This window comes from Kogia breviceps, chromosome 2 (assembly GCF_026419965.1).
Source record: "Kogia breviceps isolate mKogBre1 chromosome 2, mKogBre1 haplotype 1, whole genome shotgun sequence".
NCBI lineage: Eukaryota > Metazoa > Chordata > Mammalia > Artiodactyla > Physeteridae > Kogia > Kogia breviceps.
This window is the reverse complement of record NC_081311.1, coordinates 37,721,967-37,748,858: the sequence shown is the minus strand read 5'-3', so window position 1 is coordinate 37,748,858 and position 26,892 is coordinate 37,721,967. Positions and strand designations below refer to the sequence as shown.

Here is a 26,892-nt window from a genome sequence, read left to right as displayed (position 1 = left end):
GAAGAGCAATTTTTTTGACAACAATTTTTAAAACATTCGTGGGGAAGAAATAAAGGTAGTCTTGGTGGTAAAAAGGTATTGGGGTTTTTCTTCCTCCCAGCTTTTTAAAATAGGCAGATGTGCGTTTAAATGTTATTCAGAATGAAATGTTCAATGGCAAGGATATCATTAGAGTAGAAAAACAGGCTTTAACTCATATGGTGTGGTTTCAGTAAAATCAGGATGGTTGTCCAAAGTATCTCCCACATCTGGTAGAGTGCCGGAAATTCTGTTATTAAAATTGTATTTCTTTGCCCTTGAAGGCTTGGAGGCCCGTAGGAATGCATTGTTAAATAAAAGTAACCGTTAGAGAAGTCTGAACTGTTTCTCCCAGAACACCAGCATTCCTAAGGTGGTCATTCAGAAGGTGTCCTTCAAAGGACTCCATAATAAAGACAAAGAAGGCTGGGGAACAGTATATGCCATAGCCCCCTCTAAGACAGTCACAGTGCATATTAGCATATTGAAGGCTCTGAGAAGTCTTGGATTAAGAGAGCTGTTTAAATTAACCCAGAATTTTCTAAAATCATTTGATCATGAAACACATTTCTCCCCACAAAGCATCTATAACTATTTCATTGAACTTGAGGGTAATTGGCTGGAGGGGGGCGGAGCGGGTTAGAAAGAGCAGGGCCTCAGGAACAAGAATATCCAAGTTTAATTCCTGGATCTGCTATTTATTAACTAACCAAATTGCCAATGTTGCTTAAACTTTTGGGGCTACAATTCTTTATTTATAAAGTAAGTTTAAGAATCACCTACCTCACTGGGTTAAAATGGTAAATATTAAGTAAGGAAGAATCATTTGTAAAAGTTGCTGGCTCATGATTCACTCTCATGAGATGCTGATTTTGTCAAGTGTTCTCTCTGTCTCTCTTTCTCTCTATCCTCCCTCCCTTCCTCCCTCCTTTCTTCCCTTCCTTCCTTTTATGATTCTTTTTTGATTTCAATAAACTTTACATTTCAGAACAGTTTTAGGTTTACAGAAGAGTTGCAAAGATAATACACAGTCTCTCCACATCCCACACACCCCCCCAACTTCCTGGCTCTAGCCCCCCACCATTCACTTCTTTTTGTGTCTGTTTTGGGCTGGGAACTGTAGGAATGGGACTGGCCAGCCAGGGTCTTCTTCACAGCACTATCAATCTGCAAGGAGATGAAGCAGAGACAGGTAAATCCATACCTACAAGACTGGGCCATGAGGGCAGTGCAAAATACCAGGTGAGTGAAAGCATTTAGGAGGGTGACCTCACCCAGACTTGGGAGTCTGGAAAGACTACCAGAAGAAAATGTCCACAGAGAGGGAGCCTGATGGATGAGGAATGAGCCAGGCAAAGGGGGGGAAAGGAGAGTGTTCCTAATGGGATACAGCCAACTGGGAAGGAAGAATAGCACCAGAGTGAGGGTAAAAAGCTTAGTGAAGGACGCTAAGGAAATACCGCTTCACTGGTGCCCAGCCTAGGAACTACTTTCAGAGTTATGCTCGTTGATGATGTCATTATACAAACTCCCTTCTGTAAAATTCTTGCAGAACTGGCTAAACAGATCAACTTTTCCAAAACAATAGTGACTTCGAGCTGTTAACCAAAGCACTAAAGTACTACTTTTTTTTTTTTTTTTTTTTTTTTAAAGAAAATTGGCCAGGAAATAATGAGTAACAAAGGAGGGTAAGTAATTGTGAACTTCTAACACGGCTGGAGCTGTGTGATTTGTCTTGGGAGTTAGCTTTGCACTCCTCTTGAGAAATAAAAGGTAAGGGGTCCGTCCTCTTCGGAATCCCCATAGCACAATATCTGAAACTTTTCTTCAGTAACTCTCACTACATACACTAGTCCGGGGACTCCTGTGAGCCTCTCAGGTCACCACCACAACACGTGGAGCTGAGGGAAGACTGGGTCTTTTCTGAGAATCCCAACAGTTAGCCGAGGCTCCTGCAAGGCGGCAGGATGTCTGCGCTCTGGACCCCAGTCCTCCCCAGCCTTCCCAGTTTAAACTGCGGAAGAGTTTAGAAAGGACATCAAGCCCGCTCTCAAGATCCTCACCTGAGCTAGGCATGTCAGCCGACTGCGGAAACGCCCACAACGGGAAATGCCCGTTTGTGCAACAAGCCCTGGCTCTTTCCCCACTCCCGGCTCTACACCTCCGTCACTCCCCCACCCCGCCCCGTGAGCGCGCAGGCTGAGTTGCAGAATCGAAGGTGCCCTCCCCCACCCGGGCGTTCCCCAGCAAAGCTTCCTCCTCCAACCTCGGTTCCCCCCTGCCCCCGGGCTCGGGGACCTTTCTTTTAAGTCTTTTCGGGTCTCTCAGAAGAGGCACGCAGGCGCTCGGAGACGCTACAGGAGAAAGAGAAAAGCGCTACCGGAGTAACTGTGCGTGAGCGCCCCGGGGCGGGTCCCGGCGGGAACACTCTCCCAGGCTGGCTGGAGCGCGGGGAGGGGCCCGGCGGGGCTGTCACTTCTCACGGGGTGTGTGACCCGCTCGGGTGCCAGTTGGAGAGGCTCCTTCACTTTGGCGATTGCTCCACAGCCATGTCCAAGATCTGGGTTCTCTGGCCACTGGTGAGTCTTCTCCTGCCCAGGCGGGGGCCTCTCCCACTCGGCCACTGGGCTGGCGCGGTGCGGGCGGGCGCTGGACTAGCTCCGGGGGCGGCGGGGGGATAAGCGCGTGGGCGGCGGGCTTGTCCGGCCTGTGACAGTCTGGGTTACCAGGGCTGCCAGGACTTTCCCTGAGGGCGGGATCTCAGGAAACCGGGGAACTCGTTTTTCTTGGGGCTGGATATAGAGCGGTAAGCCCGCGGGGCAGGCGGAACAGCTCCGGGTGCTCCCCGGGGACGCTGTCCGCGGCCCAGAGAGGTGTGGGCGCGGGGGGCGGGCCGGGGCCTGCGAGGTTTGAGGGTCGCTGGAGGGACCGGAGCCAGGAGGGGATCTTCTGGAGAAGTCCTTACAAGTCACGCCGAAGCACCGCTGCTGTGCTGGTGGATGTGCGCGCCGCGGGGCGGTGAGAACCTGCACTCCCTGAGCTGGTAATACAAGTTTTCTGGCAGTTCCCAACTTTAGAGAATAAATCAGCCCCGAGGCGGTGGTTAAATCTGAGGCTTTGGACTGCACCGTTTCTTTCTTGAAAAAGTTATCTTGGGGCTGAATGCGCCTTAAGAGACTTGTTTACCTTATCGCTACACAGAAAAAGAAACTTGTTTCCCTTCCGGTAATCCCTCTCCTTAAGACCGTGAGTCACTGTCTCAGGTTTGGTCTTTAAAAATTTTTTTCTTCTCTCCATTTTCTTTCTTGTTATCTTTAATTGCTTGCTGAACTCCGGGGCGGTAGGGAACCTGGGCCTCACTGCTCAGGCGGTGGTACCTGCTGCCACCGCGCACGCTCTGGGGAGCCTGTACTTGGCCTAGAAGCCTAAGAAGCGGCCACCTCTTTTGGAGAGTCCCTACTTCAGCAATGCCAGCTTGGTGATGGCTGATCGAAGACACTTGGCCTCAAGAGGTTCATTTGAGTTCCGAATTCTCTGAAAGCCAACGGATTCTTATTTTGTTGGGCCCCATCAAAGTGCAAGGCATTGTGATCAGAATGTCTAGGAATGTGATCTCAGTTAATTAGCAGCTGCGCAGTAAGGAAGATGTCCTCATCTCCATTTTACAGATGGCGAAATGGGGTTCAGAAAGCTTAAGTAATTAGACCGAGTCCAAACAGTAAGCGGCAGAGCTGGGATTTAATTTAGATCCAATTCCAAAGCCCGGGGGGTTCGTTGATTGCACCCGATGTCTAGATGACACCAAGAGTTGAAAGGAAAAACGCATTGATGTCTGGAACAATCGTAGGATTGGAAAAAAAAAATTCTCCCTGATCCTTTCAGAAATAATGTACAATATTTGGGCTCCTTTAGAAATTTTCTTCGAGAAAATTTAGGATTCAAAATTGAGAAACCATTTATACAACCTCAGATCACACTCTTCTCTTCCTTATCATTAACCACCGCCTTAGTGAAGTGTTAGTTGCTTTGACAATCTCTTAGTTCTTGGAACAACGATACTAATAAGTGTAGCAAAATTATCAAAGCCCAGAGCTATGCTTAACTTTTATACTATAGCATCTTTACCAGAGGTGCATGTTTAAGGCACCAAGGAAACTGCTTTTCTGAAAGAATGCACATTCATACACACACATATGTGCATATATATACACTCACATTTATTTATATATACATGTTATAATATCTATAATATATATTAAACATAATTTGCTTATTACTGTTATATATGATATATGGCCTAAGAAATTAACATTTATCAAATAAAATTTATCAATACAGATGTATAAAAAGAAAAAATCTGACATAACCCTATCACCTAGATAATCATTGTTTGCATTTTGTAGTATATCCTCTAGTTCTCTTTTCTAATATGATTCTTAAATTTAGTTACACAGAATGCTGCCCTGCACCCATCACTGGCACAATATCACGCCTCTATTCTTAAAGAAGTTTCCACACCATTATGTCACCTTGTGTGTCTCCAGAAAATGCTTGCTTTTATGACTTTGCACTTAGTAGGGCTTTATTTACTAGTGTGCAAATAAATGGGGGCACGAGTGCTAATTACATGGAACACAGAAGTAAATTTGGTTTAATCATGTCAGTGGGCTGGAAGTGGGTGGGAGGGAGCGGCCATATTTTCTCTTTTCCTCTTTCTTCCTCTAGTCCTCTGGTCTCTAGTGCAATCTATGATCAGCAAATATCCCATCCTTTACCTCTTTGTTTCTCTTCCCTTCTTTCTTCCCTCTTGGAGTTAGTTTTCTCTCCCCTAGTTTCTGGTGTCATTTCCATGGGACCTAGGATAAGTAAGTTGGAAAGCCCTAAACAATTCACAAGTGTCTAAAGGATACAGAAAAAGAGGCAAACTTACTTTAGAAATTTGTGTGAGAAATAGCTGTGAGGACTGTTGCTGCTTCTTTTAATAGCACATAGTCCTGATAGGTTTTGTCTTGTACTGTTTAGGTCTATGGTTAGGCAGTTACTAGATTAGCCATTTTCCTCTCCTTTATTTCTTAGAGCACTTTTCAAAATTATGGTTGAGGACAAGGAGAGGGCAGCTGAAAAAGAAGTCGGTGTATTTATAAGTAATCATACAGAAGAGTTACAGGGACAAAATAATGGACAGTTGTTTAGTTTATAATTTAATAATTTTTCTTAAACCAGCCTAAGAAACATGAAATAGGTTGCAATGTGTTTCTGTTTATTGTTGTTTTTAACAGGTTTTCCTTAAGTCATAAAAAACTTGAAAATTCTTATGAATTAAATAAATTATGAAATGTAATTTATTTTTATTTATTATTATTTTTTTTTTTGCGGTAAGCGGGCCTCTCACTGTTGTGGCCTGTCCCGTTGCGGAGCGCAGGCTCCGGACGCGCAGGCTCAGTGGCCATGGCTCAACGGGCCTAGCCGCTCCACGGAATGTGGAATCTTCCCGGACCGGGGCACGAACCCATGTCCCTTGCATCGGCAGGTGGACTCTCAACCACTGCGCCACCAGGGAAGCCCCATGAAGTGTAATTTAAAACATTAACAACCAGGATGGAAAAACAGAAATTTATAAAAGATGGCAAGATTGGAAAGGCAAAATGAAATTGATATATGGAAATCTTTCGGTCCTTCATGACTAGCTACAACTGGGTGAATGAAAAATCTTCTATTGTCTGTCTCCATAGTACAATTACCACCCTTAGTGGCAAAATTAGAGTTTAATTTAGAGAAAGCAATTTTTATTCTTGCATTGAGTTTATAGAAGGAAAAAGGTGAAAGACAAAGAGGACTCAGGATTTGGATGTTGTCTCTAAGTAAGTTTCTTTGGGACACTAAACAAGTAATTTACTTCTAAATAGTTCTTAATAGTGGAAATGTCAGTATTTCAAAGGAATCTCTCTGAAGGCTACTAGCACTATACCACAAATGCCAAGGACAGAGTAATCATTTTCTAAGAGATGATCAAAAACCTGAATAAGGAAATCCCCCACTTGAAAACCCCTAGTGAGTTAAGTGTCTTTTGGTGAATTATCTTAGGTTCCAAAAGTCCCTTAAGTGAGCACATGTTTTGTAATAAGTACTAAAGACTTATTGACTCATGATGAAAAATAATAAGTAATAATGTAAAGATAATAACATATATAGATTATTACCAAAAAATTATTTGTAGGACCATTGTAAGTACCTTAATGGATAGTATTGTATTCTTTTTGCTATGTGTGTGTATCTATTCACAAAAGTGGGAAAACAGCATTTAACTACCTAGTAAGTCCTGTCATATTCTGGAAGACCCTTGCTTTGAAATGAAAGAAATAAAATGAATAAATAAATAAACAAAATGAAATAAAATAACATATCTTTAGCTTTTTATGTAGTTGCACTCCTAACACCAATTAAGTATTTTCCATTCAGTCTTAAACAGGAACAAATAATTCAAAAGTACTTGCCTACTTTCATAATATTTTCTTTGAAGTGAGACTATGAGTTGTAAGGCCCAAATTAGAAAGTTGATCATTGTAAGATTGTTAACTTCACCTTCCTCAGAAGGAAATGGGCTAGTTCTCCTCTTTGATCACAGCTCCCTTTCTGATTTGGAATGAGCTTTTGTGCAACCAAGCCGTCCCCATCTTTGGGCAGTTAGAAACAGCAGCCATTGCTCTATTGGACACCTGGCCCGAGATCCACTAAGTGGGGGAAGATAGTGACTTTCGTATGAAATTGTACATTTTGAGTAAGGCCAATCCTGTAAGTTAGTAAATCTGACTACAAATTCAATCGGCAGATGTACTCAGCCCAGCAAGGCAAGCAAGCCTACCGTAGGAAGGTTTTGTTAAGCTGTGAACTGGGATCAACTTGGAAAATTAGAATAAACTTTGCTTCGGAGTCATTAATGTCAGGCTGTCCTACAGTCAAGTGATGCAGCATTATGGATTTAGTCACCTCTGTGTTCTGGGAGGCCATAAAAATATAAGATGTGAGAAACATCAACACTTTTGATTTCTGAGGTCAGAGATCTTAGAAGAAAGAGAGGGGGGAGAGAGAGAGAGGAAATGAACTCAGAACATGTGGTGTAAGGCTCTTGCCCCTTGCTGAGGATTGAGCTATGGTTTTTAGCCATCCTCACAAGAGGATCCTTGTTCCTAATGGACTGTTTTTTCACATGGGTGTCTGTATGGATTAAGGCCTGATTTCAAAAATTGGACTTACACTGCCCCAAGACTATGTTTTGTCTACCCTGCACAGTATTGACACATACAGTATGTATGTATGCAGGTATGTATTTTTAATATTAGCTGCCACCACTTAAATGTTGGAAGATTTTGGTTTCTCTTGAACAATGGAAGATCTGGATCCACATGCCACCTGACCCCCACTCCCCTGGATCAAATGGCTGCCCCTTTGGTCCGCGTGCACCTCTCCCTTTGACCAGCCCCTCCTACACTTAGTTGTCTGTTCCACCTGGATGCTTTACTCCTGTGGTAGCCCTGTGACCCCTCTGGACATTTAAGAACTCTAGGGTTCTAGTTTAGGACTTGGTAGCCCTCCCATTACCCATTTCCTCCACCAAAGGTGACTTCTTTTCGGGCTTCTTTTTAGAAGGGTCATTATTTCTCCATGAAAAGTAAAATTCTGATTTGCAAGTGCAAAGCACAGATGCTGTTACTCTGTAACACTCTTATCTTCTCACATGTAAATGTAGTCGCCTGCTAACCTCAAATTGTGCTTCCTTCAGTTGGTCTTCAGCTGGGAGGAGCATCAAAGTTAACCACCAGGGTTATTAAATATTAAGTAACAAGGTTGAACATAATCATAAGGAGACCCCATTCTCAGAGATCCAGATTCTTTAGGTCTGTGTTGGGACCTAAGCGTTTTTAAAATTTTTAATCCATCACTACATGATTCTAATGTCTTTCAGGGTTTTGAAAACGATTTTTCTAACTCTAGTACTAAACTCAAAATCTAATCCCAGATGGAATTCTCTGGGTTTCCTAATTTTGTTTTATTTATGGCTTGATTCAGTCAGGGGTCTAACCAGTCATGTACTCCTACTGCCTCAACTATCTCTCTCCTGGTCTTCCCAAGAAACTAGCCTTAAGAAAGAATGAAAACGTTACTGGAATAAGATTACCTTGTGTAATTTTATTTACACATTTTGAAAAAAAGTAAGAACGAATGGAATCTTCACTTATCTCTTTTATATAGGAAATTTTCTTTTATTTGTTTTTATTTCAGTTTTTCAATAATGCACCTACTACAAAATGTCATGACTATTTCCTTACCCTTTACACAAATATATTAGAGATGCATTATACAATTGGAAATGGTGAACTATTAATGGTCTTTTTAGAATTCCTTTTTCCTAAAGTATTGATAAGTAACTGAAAGTCTAAAAAGCGAATGACCAGAACTAGCCTGTTGTTCCAGTTGTGTCTTGGACAGTAGGGGACAGTGAGATTTCAACCCCCTAGTGGGGCCTGTAAGACTGGGAAGAAATTCAGGTTCCTATGGGCCCCTGATGATGCCGGTTCTGAAGACTATTTGCAATCTCTTGTCTGTTTAGTTCAGTGATAGTTCAAGATGGGAAATCCTAGTGCTGAGCTATGAGGAATTCCCAAGTGTGTATGCACCACTGACCTCCCTCAAATCCAGAATCTGAGGGAATTAAGAGATGGTGGTTTGGGCCTGTATTTATTTCCTGTGGCTGCCGTAACACAGCACCACAGACTGGGTGGCTTAAAAAACAGTAATTTATTTTCTCTCAGTTCTGGAGGCTAGAAGGAGCCTAGACCCTGAAGTAACGATCTCTTCCTCGCCTCTCTCCTTGGTGTGTCAATGGCCTTCTCCCTGTGTCTTCACGTCATCTTCCCCTTGTCTGTGCCTGTGTCCAAGTTTCTTCTTATAGGGACACCAGTCATATCAGATTAAGGTGCACCCAAGGACCTCATTTTAACTAATTTCCTCTTTAAAGACCCTATCTCCAAACATGGTGACATTCTGGGGTCCTTGGGGTTAGGACTTCACCATAGGAATATGGATGTGAGGGAGATACAATTCAGCCCATAGGAGTCTGACTCTCTTGAGCTAGCTGTGTGACATGGACCAGTCACCCTACCACCAGTTTGGGGCATAGCTTCTCCTATAAGATGAAGGACTTGGGTTGGGTCATTTCTAAAACTCTTCACCATGATTACTGGAGAGCTTGTAGTCAGCTTGAATATTTATAATCAGTCTGAAGTGTGTGCTCAGTATTGAAAAATCTCACTGACTGTTCCAGACTATGTCTACTTGTTCTTGCCATTTGAAGGGCTGCCATTTTTCACCACCAGACACCTTTTCTTTGCCTCTGCTGTTTAAAATTCTTTTCCTGTTTGCTTTGAACTTCACTAAGAACAGAAAAAAAAAAAAAAAAAAAGGTGATTTTTTTAAACTTCCTTTTCAAACCCTAGCTCATCTCTTAGGGCCAATTGCTGCACTGCTTCTTTGAAGTAATGCTAATGGGATTTTCAGTTTCTTCCAGTAGTTTGTTTAATTCAGTCACTGCAATGTTATTCTATTTGTAATTGCCATATTAAATCTTGGGTGTTTATGATTCCTGGGAAAGTGTGGAGAGCTTGTCAAAGCGAAGTGATATACCTCAAGGGTGGTCATCAGTTTCTGGGTCTGGCCATTCCTGCTCCATTCCTGCTTTGTTTCTTCTGTGTAGTAACCAGGCTGGCTATGAAAAGTGATTCATCACTGATGCAGAGAATTAATAAAAATCCAACTGTTCTCTCAGTTTCTCATCATCTGATACAAGGGACAAACTCTCACGTCACCCTGTTTCTGAGAGTTTCAAATGGAGCAAATGCAAAGATTGGAGGATAGGAGGACTTCTGATTCCTGTTTGTGCATCGCAGATCCCCACCCCTGCAAGGGACTCACAGTGGGTATGATGGCACCCAGGTTGGAGGAAGGGAAACCTAAACTCCCCTTCTTTTCAAGCTGCAGACCAAGGCTGGGGAGTTTTACCTTCCCTGCCAGCCAGAACCCCAACCTGGACAGTCCTGCTGCAGTTTTCCCAGACTAGAGGGCAGGGGACTGACTTCTGGTTTCCAGGAAGTTCCTGCCAGACTCCCTCCACCTTCGACATGCATTTGCTTTGAAGGTTCATTGTATAATTAACACACAGGCGTCTGGAGAACAATTGTCTGAAAGCAAATTGAGTTGTTTGCGTGCCTAAGTGGAGAAAGCAACTAGGAAAGTAATTTGTAAACTTGAAACAGCCCAGAGGTGTTTGGGCCAGAAGAGTGGAATCCTCCCTTAGCCAGTCCTAACTGTGGGTTATTGGATGAGTCATTTCATATACTCTGTGCTTAGCTTCCTCAGCTATAAAATAAGACCGTAATAATTCCTCATGTGTAGATTTATTGTGATGACCACGAGGTGATGTATGTGAATGAACTTTGTAAAAAGCCAGGCAAATGTCTAGGGTTTGGTTTCCTGACTTAACATTTTCACGAATGATTCAGGAGGAGAGAGAGAAGCAAATTTTCTGATTTGCAGAAAATATAAAAATCCTGTAGATAATGAAAGACACAAAGAGATCCATTTTAATAATCTATATTGAAGCTGAGCCGATGCTCATATGGTCCCTTTCTGCTTTGACGTTCCAGGATTCTATGAGATTGCAGCGTCTATGGTTATGATTGGCTGTATGATCCCACTATGGCTTCAGTGGTCAACATGTTAATTACCAGTGTGATTCAGGAGACATTTACCTTTATCTCTCTTAATAGCTAGCTGCTAATAATGCTTTTGCTGAGGTCCTTAGGTATGTCCCCATTTGGGCTAAGCCAAGTTCCTCTGGGTGTGACCTGCCTGGAAAGCCCTTCCCAGCTAGTCATTTACTCATTTAAGTAATTGATTAATGTGTTAGCTAATATTATTCCCAGCAGAATATAAAATTGAGGTCTCTCTGACTTTTTAATCTTTGTCATGACAGAAATTTTAAATTAATTTTATTCCTTTTTTCCCATTTGGTTATCATTTGCCTTAGCTTATCCACTTTTCACATATTTTATTTAACTCATTTTCTGGCCTTTTCAGCTTTTTTGGAAACAATTTTTTGAGCATTCTGATCATTTAGTTCTTTGTGGGTTTCCTGCCTTGTCGCAGTCAAAAACACCCCAGTTTCTGCCTGGAAAGTTTGGGTTAAATCTTTGCATACTACAAACTTGAGCTAATGCAAAAACTTAAAAAAGTACAAGCTGTGTGGAACACTGCTTACATAATATCTTGTAAGAGTTAGAACATGCTCTTTAGACCCATCTATCTTTTTTTATCCTTGACATAACTCTTTGATGCTGAACTAAGTAGGAAATGTTTCCAGAAATTCAGCTCTGTGAAGCAGGTGTGATCAAATATGAGAGGAGTTGGCACTGGTATCTGCTGCATGGCCAGTGATGTTTATGTCTTTCACTGTTCTACTCCAAGATTCACATTTCTCAAATTCTGAATGTATTTTGGACAGTGGGTTTTGATTTCCAGTCAAAAACTTCAAAACTAAAGCAAAATTAGAAAGTACATTTCTTTTAGACAGCTCCAGAACGTTTAGTATATGCACAGTTTTTTTTAGAAATAACACTGAGGTAACAATTCATAAATGTTACATTACATAAATGTTAAGCACTCTGAGTGCTTGATCATTTAAACCAGGAATTGTGGACCTGCTTGTAATATTGTCACATGACTGCTGGGTGAAATTAGCTTACCAAGGAAAGGATGGGACCTATAGCTGTAGGGGACACACACCCACACACACCCACACACTATTGGGTATCAACTTTGAGCACCTTTGACTTGTCAATTTTGGCTACCCAATTTTGACTCAGATCTCTTTGAGTTTAAATCTGTGTCATTTTCTTCAGTTTCTGGTGAGAAACCAGAATTGAAAGAGAAGGAGAGCAAGTAATATCTCACCTCTTCTCATCAACAGAGGTGGCTGATAACAGAAAGGAATTGCTTCTACTCACTTTGGTTGCTTAGATTCAGTTTTCCATTATCTGTTGCAAAAAGGACTTACTGATTTCTTCTGGCTACAGAGATTTTTACATTTGTTTGAGAAGTTTCATGTGCTGGCAATGTCTGGAATGTTACATGGTTAGTATATTTAATTTCTGACTGTCAAGTAGAACAAAGTTTGTTATAGAATAAGGATCCTAAAAGGTGAGTGACTTTCATTTGAAAGCCCTTCCCGTCTTAGCAGTTAACCCTTTGGTGTGATTTCAATCACATTATTATTTCCTAAAGTGTCCAATTCAGTTACTGTTCATTAGCTATTGATGCTCTGATCTAGAAGAGGGACGAATATTAACAGGATGACAGGATGACCTTCTGTAGAAAAGGTAAGAAGTGGGGAACTGTCATCTTGCAAAGAGAAATTGATACTAATAAATAGTTTTTGTTCAAAGCTGCTTTAGAAGAAGATCATAGATTCAAATGTGTTTTTAAAAGTAAGAGTCATGCAAATATAATGTTAAAAAAATCCCCCAGTGATTAATACATTACAAATAATATGCGCATGTGCAAATCTGCTTTTGGAAACTTAACATTCATTTTCGATTATAATCAATGTTACTTGTCTCTGTGTTCACAGAACCTGGCACCTAGAAGGTGCTAGTGAAATGTCTGTTGGGTTGAAAAGGCAGTGGTTTGATAGTGAAGCCAGTATATTTAGGCATAATTCCTCCGATCTGTTTACCATTTCCAATTATTCTTTACATAGAATTGTTCATATAGAGAAAGTAAGCTATATTTTATGGTGAGTTAGGTGTAGGGGAAAAAACACTGTAATAAGAGTGAGGAGACTCAGACGAGTCCTAGCTCTCTACCTTTTGCTCATGAGTGACCCTGGATAAGTCAGGTATTTTTTTGATATTTTGGTGTGATTTTCCCTCCTGGAGTCTGGATGTTAGAATGTATTTTTATTTATTTATTATTATTATTTTTTCTTTTGTGGTATGCGGGCCTCACTGTTGTGGCCTCTCCCGTTGCGGAGCACAGGCTCCGGACGCGCAGGCTCAGCGGCCACGGCTCACGGGCCCAGCCGTTCCGCGGCACGTGGGATCTTCCCAGACCGGGGCACGAACCCGTGTCCCCTGCATCGGCAGGCGGATTCTCAACCACTGCGCCACCAGGGAAGCCCGGAATGTATTTTTAAATACATCAATACATGCATCCCAGGAGGAAAAGATGGCAACCGCATCTCCTTCGTCCCTCCTTCCTTGGAGGTCCCATGGTATCTTGTGACTTAGAAGGGATTCAGGCTTTGGTGACAAAGGGGGAAGGGCTAAAAGGGAAGATGTGGTGACCCCTGTGGCAGTGATTGATACGTGAAGAATATTTAGTTCCCTTGACCCAGAAGATGCCATAAAGTAGAAGAAAAAAAGTATGCCATGAAAACTATGAAAAATGACCTTGAGGAAGAAATCCTCAGAACCAGTTTAAAATTTTTTGATGCTTAGCAATGAATTTACTTATTCCACATAAGATGAAAAATTATTTGTATTTGTGTTTAGAGAGACAAACAATAAATGTTTAGAGAACCTGAGAAAGGAATCAAACAGACATTACCCCCAAATGTTTCCATATATTTTAGAGGCTCATTTTTCTAAGGAACTCAAGCCTAACTAAGATAAATTTGACACAGTGTCACTTGGACCTATGGGTTTTGTCTCCAGAAAACAAGGGACAAATAATAAATTAAAGATTGGTTCTCTATTAAGAGAAGTTCATTTTTCCTGAATAAAAGTAAAGAAAATCCTGTTGGATTTATCGTATGGTTAGATAACCAGGAAGGAGTTCATCAAAACTGTAGATTCTATTGCTATATATAAAAAAGGAAGAAACAGAACATGCTGTAAGCTAAGTACCAGGTTTGGGAGAAATGATCACTTTTTATCCTCACAATAACCCTTCAAGACAGAAAGTACTGTTGTCACTTACAGATCAGGAAACTGAGGATCAGTGAGGCCCTTCAACTTGCCCAAAGCCAGCGTTGGCAGCAGAGCTGGGATTCAAACCACAGTCGTTTTGAAATTTCATGTTTTTTCCTACTCTGCTATGTTGTTCCTCACTGGAACTTTATAATAATAATAATGCTTACCAGGCACCTATTTATTATGTGTGAGGAATTGTGCTAAGAACTTGAAGTGCATTATTTTATTTAATCATCACAACAAACCTATGAAGAAGAGATTATTTCCACGTTATAGATAACAAAACAGAGACTTGGAGAGTTTAAGTGACTTTTCCCTCAATCATAGGGCTGATAAGTGGGAGCCGTGACTTTTGAGCCCAGAGCTGTGGCTCCTACCATCCGTGATGCTGTTTCTCGGGTAGTTTGGAGAACCCGAGGTCTGGACTGTCACGCAATTGATCTGCTCCTTTTTCGGAGATGAGTCAGTGGAAGGATGGAACGCACGTTGATTTTGCCTGTGCATGGCAAATAAAAATACAGCCATTTGGGGCGGCTTACACCTATTTACCAAGTTGCTTAGTTCAGAAGTCAGTAAAATTCTCTTCATGTTTTTCTTTTACAGATATTTACCTCCATTGCTGGACCATTGTCTAAAGGTGATAATGCTCATGTGGCTGATAGCAACTCTGAGATGCTGAAATTGAGTAAGAATATTACTAAAAGGGAGAGCTGCGATGAAGGCCTGTATCGTGAGCACGGATTTTGTTGTCAGCCGTGTCCTCCTGGTATGTTATACAACAAAAATCTAGCGATCAGAATGAAAATCAGGGTGAGGAGTAGCATTTAATAATAATGAAGAAAGTGTTTTTACAGCATTTAGTTCTCCTGCATTATGGCCTGACTGGGAAGGAAAAAAAATAATGACATTATTTTCCAAAGACCAGCTTATGTCATCTTTATCACACTGGTTGGATGTGAGAATAAGTAAATATAATTTATAAATGACATGTACCTCAGAAATGAGAGGATTTATTTATTTAGCTCCATTTTTCAATAGCAAAAGCAGACTAATTTGTGGATATTAAAACTTAGCACATCAGACTGGTTAGAATATATCATAATAATTGTGGAGCTCTGAAAGCAAGGGACTTCTATCCTTAAGAGATGTCTCAACACTTCCCTTCGATCAGAAAGTCTCTGAGAAAGCTGTTTGTCCTAGCACTGAAGCCTGCAAAATACATTTGCATTTTACAACCAAATAACTAGATAAGCTAGGAAAGCAACGGACAAAAACCAACCATTTTTTAAAATCAGTATTTTTGAAATGCAAACCAATTTCAGATTAGAAATCCATCAAACAGTAACAAGTTGGAAGGAAGCTAAGCAAAATGCAATTGGGCAGACTTTTTTTTTCAACATGGAGTAGAGTTGACTACTACTTTATACAGATATGGATCTCCCAGTTGTATTGTGAAGGAAAACAGGAAGATAAAGGAAAACAACACATGGGCATATGCGATAGATTAATAGAACCATAAAGGATGGTGGTAAGTTTCATGTTTGGCTTTCCAGGCCTCCAGCACTCTAGTTGCTAAACAGGCACAGGCCCTGTTTATAAAAAGATTCTAACAGTCCTTCTTGGCCTTCTCTCCAGGTTTTAATAACCCTTATGGAAAATCTCTCATAATCCAACCCATTTATATTTAAGCGTACTCACATTTACTCTTCTCCAAATGAGAATGAAGAATGGCTTTCTGGCTTTTTTGTAACTTGCTAAACACCATCTATTTTTCCTGTGAACTGACACTTTTACTCCTATTTTTAAAACCTAAAATGCAAATTAAAATGAAGATAATAAGCTTTGAATATCAAACTGTTAAGGACTTTGTTTGCTTTTTGTTTGTTTGTTTTGCTTTGTTTTATTTTTGTTTTAGAAGCGATCTCAGTCCTGGTGAGTTTGCTTGTGAGATAACTCTCATATGTCATTCTTGGGATGTAAATTGTTAAAAAACCTTTTAAGAAGGAAATTTGGATATGTGGATCAAAAATTTGAAAATACACTGATACAGTAATAGGTTTATAGAAAAATGTCTTAAGAAAATAGTCAAAAAGAAAAGAAAATAATGTATGCATGACATTTCACTATGATACCCAATGATGTAAGATTAAGTAAATTTTGGAGTATTCAAAGACTGGAATATTATGTATGAATCAAAGTCATGTTTTCTGATAAATTTCTGATATAAGCCTCAATGTATATAAATTCCCTTAAGAGATTTCTAACTGATCTGCTGGCTGGATTAACTAATTCTCTCTGCTCCATCTCTAAAAGATCCTGGATGGTGTCCAATATATACTAACCACTCTTTCCACTTCTATTCCTTTTTTTAAAAATTTTAAGCTTATCAATATTCAGATTGCTTCCAAATTTGTTTATGCTCATTGGTGTTGTGATATTAATATGTAATTTAATTAAATATTACATAAATCAATATATGAATACACAGAAAAAACAGATTTTATTTCTATGAAAATTATTTTGAATGCTTTGGAGAATTTCAGTAAAGTCGGGTTACTAAAAAAAATGTTAACGAATTAGGTGGAGGCAAAATACATGGAAAAATCACAAAAATGTTAAAGCCTTTCACACAGATTATTGATGTCTTTAAGTTTTCTTTCCATCAAAAAGAAAGGAAGAGGGCTTCCCTGGTGGCGCAGTGGTTGAGAGTCCGCCTGCTGATGCAGGGGACACGGGTTCGTGCCCCAGTCCGTGAAGATCCCACATGCCGCGCGGAGGGGCTGGGCCCGTGAGCCATGGCCGCTGAGGCTGCGCGTCCGGAGCCTGTGCTCCACAATGGGAGAGGCCACAGCGGTGAGAGGCCCGTGTACCGCAAAAAAAAAAAAAAAAAAAAAGGAAGAAAGAAAAGAAAGAAAGAAAGGGAGAAAGGAAATCAGGGACTTCCCTGGTAGTCCAGTGGTTAAGAATCCGCCTTCCAATGCAGGGGACTTGGGTTCGATCCCTGATCAGGGAATTAAGATCCCACATGCCACGGGGCTTTGCCCGCATGCTGCAACTACTGAGCCCATGCACCTTAACTAGAGAGCCCGTGTGCTGCAAACTACAGAGCCTGTGCACTGTAACGAAGATCTCATGTGCTTCAACTAAGACCCAACGTAGCCAAAAATAAATAGATAAATAAAATAAAGATGAAGTTGGATTTTGCCCCCCCAAAAAGAAAAAGGAAATCATAGGCGATGCATTTTGGATGTGACTTAAGTGAGAAAGACTGTGGAATTCTAATAACTTGTTTCTCCATCACAAGAGTGGCAAATAATTATATAGTTATATTTTATAAATTGAAATATTGACAGTATTTTTTTCAATGATCCCTTATGTGAACTGACATTTTTAATCAAAAAAGTCCTCATCACATCACCATATCCAATAAGAAGGATTCTATTGTACACTGCATACATTATATATATGTATATATATGTACATACACACATATATATGTACACACACATATACTCACATGTATATATGTGTGTATTTATATGCATAGGAATGCACCAAAATGAAAACAGTATCTCAGAGTGGTTGATGTATAGGTGCTATTTACACTTTCCTAAATTTTCCAAATTTTCTACAATGAGCATATGTACTATTATACTCAGAAACAAATATATTTTAAAATATTCTTTTCAAGAAAACAACTACTTTTTAAATATTTTGATAAGTTTAGATTGTATACATTGGAGGAAAGAACGAACTTGTGATATTATATCCCTGTCATGCTGTAGGCATTGTGCCAGGCACATGCTGCAAGGTAATTCATTAAAGAGGCCAATTCGGGCTTCCCTGGTGGCACAGTGGTTGGGAGTCTGCCTGCCGATGCAGGGGACACGGGTTCGTGCCCCGGTCCGGGAGGGTCCCACATGCCGCGGAGCGGCTGGGCCCGTGAGCCATGGCCGCTGAGCCTGCGCGTCCGGAGCCTGTGCTCTGCAACGGGAGAGGCCGCAGCAGGGAGAGGCCCCCGTACCGCAAAAAAAAAAAAAAAAAAAAAAGAGGCCAATTCATTTAGAAAGCAGTGTAATTCCACTGTCAAGCAATTAAAGTTGTACTTTGGCTTGGTTTTCTTAAACATACTGTTGCAATGGTACAGAACCCTTATGCACTGTATTTAAATTTGGTTCTGAGTTTCCACAATGTATTTTTTTTCTATTGACCTATCATTGCCTTTGTTTACTAAAATATTGTATATGTTTAAATTTCATGATTTGTTTATGTAGTATTTTGTTTTATCAAAAAGAATGCTGTGATATCATTAAGAAAGTCATGTTCCTAGGAGAGACAGCATACATTATTTTTGCTGTTCATGCACATACGGCAGATTACACTTTAGACTTAAACTGCACACCAGCTCTGAGAAACATCCTGGAAGGTATTACTGGACTCTTCTGCTAACATCCCATTGGCTGGGACTTAGTCACATAGCCATGCAAAGGAGGCTGGGAGATGTAGTCTTGATTCAGGGCAGCCATGTCCCCTGGTAAATATCCTATTCCTATGGGAGAAGGGAAAATGGATATTGGGTGACAATCAGGGATCTCTGCCACATTGACTAATCCTTTTCAAAGTCCTAAATTAGGGAAAACGTAAAGACGTTGTAATGTGTTGAACTGTGTACTAATCACCATTTGCAGTTAGGTTTTTGGCATCCAGAGTGGGCATACCAAGTAAATAATTCCTTCATAGAGTGATCCCAGGAAGGCAAATGGGGAAGCTTTGACTTCAGAGAGAGAGTTATGGGCCAGTGTTAAAAAGGAAAAGGCAAAGCAAGTGAAGAACCATGTCCCAGGGCACACATTCTCCAGTGTAGCAGACAAGCCACGGAGACTGTGAGATGAAGGCAGAGAAACAGGACAGAGCTCCTGACCTCAGGGAGCTTCCAGTCTTGGAATGTAACTCCTACACTTTACCAGCTGTAGTAGCACTTCAAAGTTTTGTCTTAGTTTGTAACATGGTAGCTGAAATCTTTACCAAGCAGATATTGAATAATGTTTAATAGCTCAAGTTCTGTTCTGGCATCAGACCCTGCTTTCAAATCCTTCATCTGACAATTAGAGGATGACCAACATATTTTGGTTTGCCTGAGACATCCCCAATTTTAGCACTAAAAGTCCCACATCCTGGGCAAACAGGGATGGTTGTTCCTCCTAGCTATTAACAAGCTCCAGGTCCTTTGGCAAGTTACTTGACTTCTTTGACTCTGGTTCTTTAACTGGAAAATGGACATAATAATAGTTCTAACCTTTTATGATTATTGTGAACATTAAATGGAAATATGTTAATAGTGTTTAGCAGAGTCCTTGGCTTAATAAGTGTTAATATTATCATTTATTATTACCATTATAAGAATTGTTATGGATCTGATGGGTGCACATACATTTTACTTGCATTCTTCTGGATGGAAACTACATGCTATACTGGAATAAGTGAAACTGAGTATTTGTGTTGGTTTTATAACATATTGCTCATGAATGGCAAGGAGCTACTGTTACTGAGGAATTTTCTTTTCAAATTTAATATAGATATCCAATGTTCCTTCTTTCACCTTCTCTGTATACTAATCTTTTTTGTTGTTGTTCTACTAATCTTTTGTTGTTGTTGTCATGGGATCTAAAATGAGAATATTTTCTGAATAGTCATGTAAAGTAATTGTCTGAAATGTTACAATAAATTTTCTTTTAAAAGGCCAAAAAAAAAAAAAGAATGCTGTGAGGTTTTTAAGAAAGTCACGTACCTGGGGAAAGAGCATAAATTATTTTTGCTGTACATGCGAGGGGGGCAGATTAGATTTTGCCTATTCTTTTTAATTAGTTATAACATAATAATTACAGTCACTAGTCAGGCTTTTCTCTCAGATTTCCCTTTATATTTTCTATCTCTTTCGTCTTCATTCTCTATTCCCTTGCCCTAAACTAGCTTTCCCCACAGCACTTACCACCACTTGCTGTCTTGTATTTATTTGTTCATTGCCTGCTTCTACCTTGACAATGTGAAGCCTTTGGAGACCAGGCTTTGTCTTATTTCCTGCAGTATCTCCAGCTGCTAGAAAGTGCCTGGCACACAATAGGTATTTAATAAACACTTCTTAAATAAATGAATTTTCCAGAAAGTATTGTTGTATAATGCTTACTAATAGAAATCCAATGACTCATTTTATTTTTAAAGTAAATAAAAGTAAATGCGAATATGATTTAAACTTTTGCGTATTAAGATAGCAAACCTGGTAATAAATTTTGTTGTAAATACGTTCATGCCTGCACATCATAACATATTCTGTCTCTTAACGGCACAGGAATAGAAAGAAAGGGGAGTGAAAAGGGAACTGTGAACACTTACTAGGCAGGTCCTGTGTGGTAATGTTAGCCATGCAAGAGAAGTATGATTACCTCCATCATATGCAGGGAGAAGTTAGGCTTAGAGAGATTAAGCACTTATTTTTGTTTGTTTTCTTTTGTTTTATTTAGCTGTGTCGGGTCTTAGTTGAGGCACGTGGGATCTTTTGTTGCAGTGCACTGACTTCTCTCTAGTTGTGGCACATGGGCTCAGTAGTTGCAGCACAAGGGCTCTATAGTTGCGGCATGCAGGCTCTCTAGTTGTGGTGCACGGGCTCAGTAGTTGCGGCACACAGGCTTAGTTGCCCTACTGCATGTGGGATCTTAGTTCCCTGACCAGGGATCGAACCCACATCCCCTGCATTGGAAGGTGGATTCTCAACCACTGGACCACCAGGGAAGTCCCAGATTAAGCACTTTGTTAAAGATATTGTTGCTATTAAATATTTGACCAAAGTCTTTAGAACTTCAAATGTTCTCTTCCTTAAACAATACTGTCCTTGTCAGGATTTGTGGACTTTGGAAAGTAAAATAAGTCAGAGAAAGCAGAATTAATTAGGTAACCTCAGTGGCCAGTGGCAGTCATCGCTGCCATGAATATATACCTAACAACCTTCTTTTCACCTCCCCCCAATGTTGGTAAAGGCGTCTCTTCTAGTGCTTTTGGTCATTCTACCTCTGTTTTATATGCTCCTATTTTTAATCATCCTATTTCTGTAGGCATATTCCTTAGTGACTCTTTTAGCTTTTGTCTTGGGAGAAATTCTGTCTCTTGCCACGATTTTTACAACAACTTTCTCCCCTACTATATTTATATTTCATTAGCTTAGCCCCTCAACTCCTGTTTTATTATCATCCCTGATGACTTCCCTTGCTGTTGCATGACTACTTCGTGTTTAAACACTTGCTCCGGTTTTTTTCTTGGGCAGGCAAACGGAAAAATGACGGTTGCAAAATTGATGGAGGTGAGCCAGAATGTGTGCTCTGTGCAGAGGGGGAGGAGTACACAGACAAGAACCATCATTCTTATAACTGCAGAAGATGTAGAGTTTGTGATGGAGAACATGGTAAGTGTCTTAAAAAACCAACGAAAGGGGCCAATCACGGTACTGCATGTAACACCATGTATAATACAGTCTGAAATTGGGACCTATTCTGGCACTATGTCAGCATACAGGAGGGATAGGAGGGGCCTGGCTGGGGTGAAGCAGGGCCAGGTACTGGGTGACATTTATGAGTCAAGTCTAGGCAGTTCTCCCAGATGTAGGAGAATTGACTAAATGTGAACATGGTGGACAGGCTCCATCAGCTCCAATCAAAATTGCGGGGACTTGTTTTTCCCTGCTTTGATTTATGCTTGTATAATGGCTTTTGTTCTTAGCCAGAAAGAGCTCAGACGCCTGCAGATACAAGGAGAGAGGAACCCAAGAGGTGGGTGGGTTGCTTGCTCCCCCTTCTTTGGGGATCTGGTTTGTCCTGATAATTCCAGTTGGGGACCTGAATTTTCATGGATATCCCAATCTATCTTGAGGGTTCAGATTAAAATAAAACGGAAGTATTCCCAGTTTTGTTAGACATCAAGAACTCTCTGGAGGTAAAGCTTTTCTTATCCCTATTTAGGCTCTAAAGCAGTGTTCCTCAACCCTGGCTGTACATTAGAATCAAACAGGAAGCTCCGAAAAATGCCAACATCTAGGTCCCGTCTCAGAGCAATAAAATCGGAATCTCTAAGTGAGGGTTTTGGCATTGGTCTGATTGAGGAGGTCTGGGGCAGGGCCTGACATTCTGCATTTCTAACAAGCTCCCGGGTCATGCTGATGTTGCTGGTCTATAAGCCATACTTTGAGTAGCCAGGCTCTAGATGAGAAAAAGGGAGCCATTTAAGGACAGGTGGGGTTGTCTACGTTGCTGGATTGTCTGTCTACTTAAAACTCTGCTAAATGATTTCAACTCTTTCAACCTGGGGTTGCCTATTTGGCATTTAAATGCTAGTTGTGTTACTAAAGGTGTGATGGTGTGACTGCTAGCATAAGCGCTGGGTCTCAAAAATCCATGCAGCTCCAGCCCATCCTCTTCATCGTCCATTTATAACTAGCTGCTCTAATTAATAGTCTGCAAATTGGTTTTCTAGGCCTAGAAGTGGAAAAAAACTGTACCCGGACCCAGAATACCAAGTGCAGATGTAAACCAAACTTTTTTTGTAACGTATCTCTGTGCGAACACTGTAACCCTTGTACCACGTAAGTTTTAGTCTTTCTCTGGTTAAAACACTAGGTATATCTTGAGAGAGAATGATTTCCTAAAGGGAAGCCTCCAAGCAACTAGATAACCATTTCTTCACCCAAACATCCTATAACTAAACATTTATTGAACACCTCCTATGTGCTTGATACTGTGCTGGCTGCTCAAGCCAACGATATGAGAAGACACGGGCCAGGCTTTGAAGGTCTAAGGCTAGAGGCAGAGAGTGTCAAGAAAAGCAGTGATTATTGTGTTCACACCACGTGGCAAGAAGAGACTTGTACTCAGGGTGTTGAATTATATAGGAAGAGCTTTCAACTCTGCCTGGGGAGATGGGTAAAGATATGACACATGGCTTGAGTCTTGAAGGAAAGAAAGAGCCTTACCAGGTGTACACGGATGGAAAGGACATTTCAGGCATGGGAACAGCCGCTGCAAAGAGATGAAAGGAAGCTCTGGAAAGCAGACGACCTGGCTGGAGTGTAGGAAAGACTGAGAAGGAGCCAGGGTCAGATCATGAAAGACCTGTCTTTCATGCTAAAAGAGCTTGGTTTTGACCCAAAGATAGAACACCTGATTATATATTTCACTTTTCTTCTGATTAATTGGGTGATTATGAGCAAATCACTTAACCTCTCTGAGCTTTGGTTTCGTCATTCATAGGATGCAGATAATATTCATTTGTCTTATCAACCTAATTTCTGTGAAAAGCAGACTGGGTAATATGTGTTGTAAAAACAGCTTTCGCTTTGTAAGATGTTGTTTTGTATAAATATAAATATTTAGGATTATATTCATGTGCCTCTCCTTAAACTTGTAATTCACCTTGGGAAATTTTTAGGAGTTCACTGAGTAGACTTGAAAAGCAGGGACACAATGCCTTATGTCTCTTATTTACTAGAAAATGTTAAATTATGTGCCGTTAACCTAGACTCTCCTTTCTAGCCTAAGTGTCTGAGAGTATGGTCATGGAGACAGTGTAAGTGGGGATTGGGAGGGGAACTAATGTAGTAAAATAATGATAATAATAATAATAATAATAATAATTCTAAATACTTCATAATCTTGATTTAGTTTTCTTTTCACAGTAACCCTTTGAAGCAAGTAATATTATCTCCTTGTTATTGATGAGAAAACAGACTCATGGTGGTTAAGTGACTTGCCCAAGCTCACCTAGTTAAGTAATAGGCAGAGCCCGGTTATAATTCAGACAATTTGTCAGTGTTTGGCTGTCTGAAGAAAATCCCACAGGAACCTCTTGAGTGTTGTAATCACCACTTGATGCTAAAATGGGTAACCTTTAAGGACCACCTAGGTAGACTCCCTAAGCAGCAGCCTGGGCAGTGGCTATTGTCTGGCCATTTTATTGTTCTATGGGAATGTTTGGAAATTGCTTTTGGCAATTTATGATTTTAAGAGCACAGTTTATAGCCAAATTAAACTTTATTTTTGTGTCTATTTCATCCTTTTTCTTATATGTTGATGTTTTAATACCTTCTTTTACCTCAAGGCATTTTAAACCATAGTCATTCTTTAGGATATTTTTCATCTAAACAACCAAATTATGTTATGAATTTGCACCAGTGTAGAGGCTAATTTAGAAATATTTGAGGGACTGTGTTTGCCAAAAATGCAAAAATGAATAAAATGGCCCTGGATTTATAGTGTGTCATTGAAAATGATCAAGGAATCAGTCCACCAGGCTTTTTGAATTCCCTCTGTATTTTTTTCTAGGTGTGAACATGGAATCATTGAGAAATGCACACCAACCAGCAATACCAAATGCAGAGAAGGTAATTATTTCTTTTTATGATTATATTCTCCTTTCTTCCAACCCCACTGTAAAATATGAAGAAAAGCCAATCCAAAACTTTTGATTCTTTGAGAGTACTATGTTTTAACCTTAAAAATTGCTTACTTTCATTTACCATGTCCAGTGTTCCAAACTACAGGACTCAGATCTAACTTACACAGTTTATGGGCCCTCCTGATCCTCATTCCAATATCTGCACTAATATACAGGGGTAAGTTCTTACTTTGTTCAAACTGTAGATTGAAGTAACTTGGGAAGTAGTTGTTCACAGGAATTCCCTCCTGTCTCCTACCTACCAGGAGAAAGAAAGCTCCTACCAGGTAGGCAGCTCTGGTATGGTGTTAAATTCCTGCTTCTAAATGCACCCCTGAGAGCTGGTAAGAACAGATGATGTTATCTCTCAGCTACTGTTTTTGAGCAACCATTCTGGGGCACTGATGGGGTGTTCCCATCCTCCCCATGAACAAGGGTATTTGTATTTAGGCAGTAGCTGAGTTGGCCAAGAATCGGAAGTAGTCCTTCAGTCTACACTGAGATCATCCCATGCACAAAGAGAATTCAAGGAGTGAAGGCATTGCAGGGGACACTTGATAAATTCACCCCTGTCTGTGCCTCCTCTCCCTTGTCCAGACTCCATGCTTTGTGATTATTTCTCCACCTTAACTTAAAATACTGTGGCAATACCTTTTATGCTAGGGTTACTTAGTAAAGTCAGCACGTAAACCAAAATTGGATATACTTATAATTACTCTAGAAAAATCCCTTTAGATCATTCATACAACACATGGTGGTGCCAACTTTCAATAACTCTGAAACATCCAATTTTTCTTTTTCTGTTGGAACAAATCACTGTTTCTCCAGGTCAGCTGAAGATAAAGAGACTGCCTTGCCATTAGAGATTGTTTAACTAAAAATATAAACTCAATGTTTAAACACTTAAATTGTGCTTGGAGACTTCTAGATTTCTTTCTTCCACCTCATACTGACTTGAAGGCATACACTTATTGAGTATATATATTTGAGTTATTTGTGAGTGTGTGTACTTGAGTTTGGGGGCATTAAATGCCACTTCATGGCAAACTGATGTCGACTTTCCATAGCCTATGGTTTCTGTGCCCAGCTTCAAGCCAGTGAGAGGGAGTGGTGATGGCCATACGATAAGTCAAAAGCCAGCTTCAGGCTAGGCCAGTGTGTGGTAACTGGATGGCTCCCTTAAGGTGTGGCATATCTCTAGACCACTTGACTCGGTGGGATGGAATTTTCAAAATCCGGACGAATCTGCCTCTTATGTTGCTTGGTTGCTTTAAATTTCAATGAATGAGTTTCTCCTTCTCACACTTCTCTTAGTATGAGAGTATATTCTCACATGCTTCCTACAAGGCTGAGACCTGAGTCTGATAGAAATTTCTTGGATCTTTCAGAGGTGAAAAGACAGCGCAGGAATAGAAAGAATGGTCACCAGAAATCTATAGCCTCAAATACTGTAAGTGTTGAAACATGCATCAGCTTTCTTAAAAAAATAGAGAAGGAAGTCATTCAGCTTTTTACTTTTACTTTTTTAAAAACAAACATTTATGATGCCTGTGTGTGCATGGGTTAGAGGGGCATCAAAAATGAATTAAGATATGGTGCCCAGTTGATAAGAAGCTTCTATACAAATAACAAGAATTAATTCTTAATAATAAATTCTCACTTACACAAAAGGAGTTGAGAAAAGGATGTGGCCAAGCTTCCATGTTCCATGTTGGTATCATCCTGAAGAGAAATGCAGAGAGACATCCTTTATCAGAGCAGGGATTCAGTATCCAAGTCCAGGCACAGAGATAACACTTAAAGCCATTGTAAAGGTACAACTCAGCTCTCTCCAGACACTTGTTACCTTATCTGTCACCATGTCTTTTTACAACATGGAATCAAAGCATTTCAAATAGCAGAAGAGGGAGTTCCCTTGTAGCCTAGGGGCTTTCACTGCCCTGGCCTGGGTTCAATCCCTGGTCGGGGAACTGAGATCCCACAAGCCATGCACAGAGAAGCAAAAAAAAAAAAAAAAAAAAAAAAAACCACACACACACATATAGCAAAAGATACACTGGGGAGAGTAACCAGTTCATTTGATGAAAAATGATTTTCTCATTTGGGGCCGGTGGGGCTTAGGGTTCTTTAAATCAACATGGTAAAAAATCATTTCAACTTAAACTATGTTGTCATGTCAAAAATTAGAATAGTTACCATAAAGAAAATTTTAGAATGATTATGGTTTTTATGTTTATTTTCATGAGTCTATATAAAGAATAATTTCAGCACATTCCACAAATTACTTAGGTTCCTTGCCTCTGTTAAAAAAAAAAAAAAAAAGCCAATATTCCTTAGTTTCTGGTTAGGCTGCAAACTTTCAGAATAAAAATTTGAA

General features: G+C 40.3%; 1 protein-coding gene across 5 annotated transcripts in view; it reads left to right on the top strand.

The window, feature by feature from the left end:
• Positions 1 to 2,190: 2,190 nt before the first annotated feature.
• FAS (Fas cell surface death receptor) overlaps positions 2,191 to 26,892 on the top strand; it is a 34,179-nt gene continuing 9,477 nt past the window's right edge. The window contains exons 1-7 of one of the 5 annotated variants that reach the window (XM_059054577.2): positions 2,191 to 2,597; positions 14,646 to 14,808; positions 21,358 to 21,495; positions 22,560 to 22,668; positions 24,404 to 24,462; positions 24,607 to 24,693; positions 25,904 to 25,965. In XM_059054577.2, coding sequence (XP_058910560.1) covers positions 2,568 to 2,597; positions 14,646 to 14,808; positions 21,358 to 21,495; positions 22,560 to 22,668; positions 24,404 to 24,462; positions 24,607 to 24,693; positions 25,904 to 25,965 — 648 coding nt within the window. In that variant the 5' untranslated portion in view covers positions 2,191 to 2,567. Of the gene's footprint in view, positions 2,598 to 2,798; positions 3,062 to 14,645; positions 14,809 to 21,357; positions 21,496 to 22,559; positions 22,669 to 24,403; positions 24,463 to 24,606; positions 24,694 to 25,903; positions 25,966 to 26,892 lie in introns of those variants that run through there. The other 4 variants (XR_009334083.2, XR_010838892.1, XM_059054578.2 and 1 more) reach the window with 4 other exon arrangements.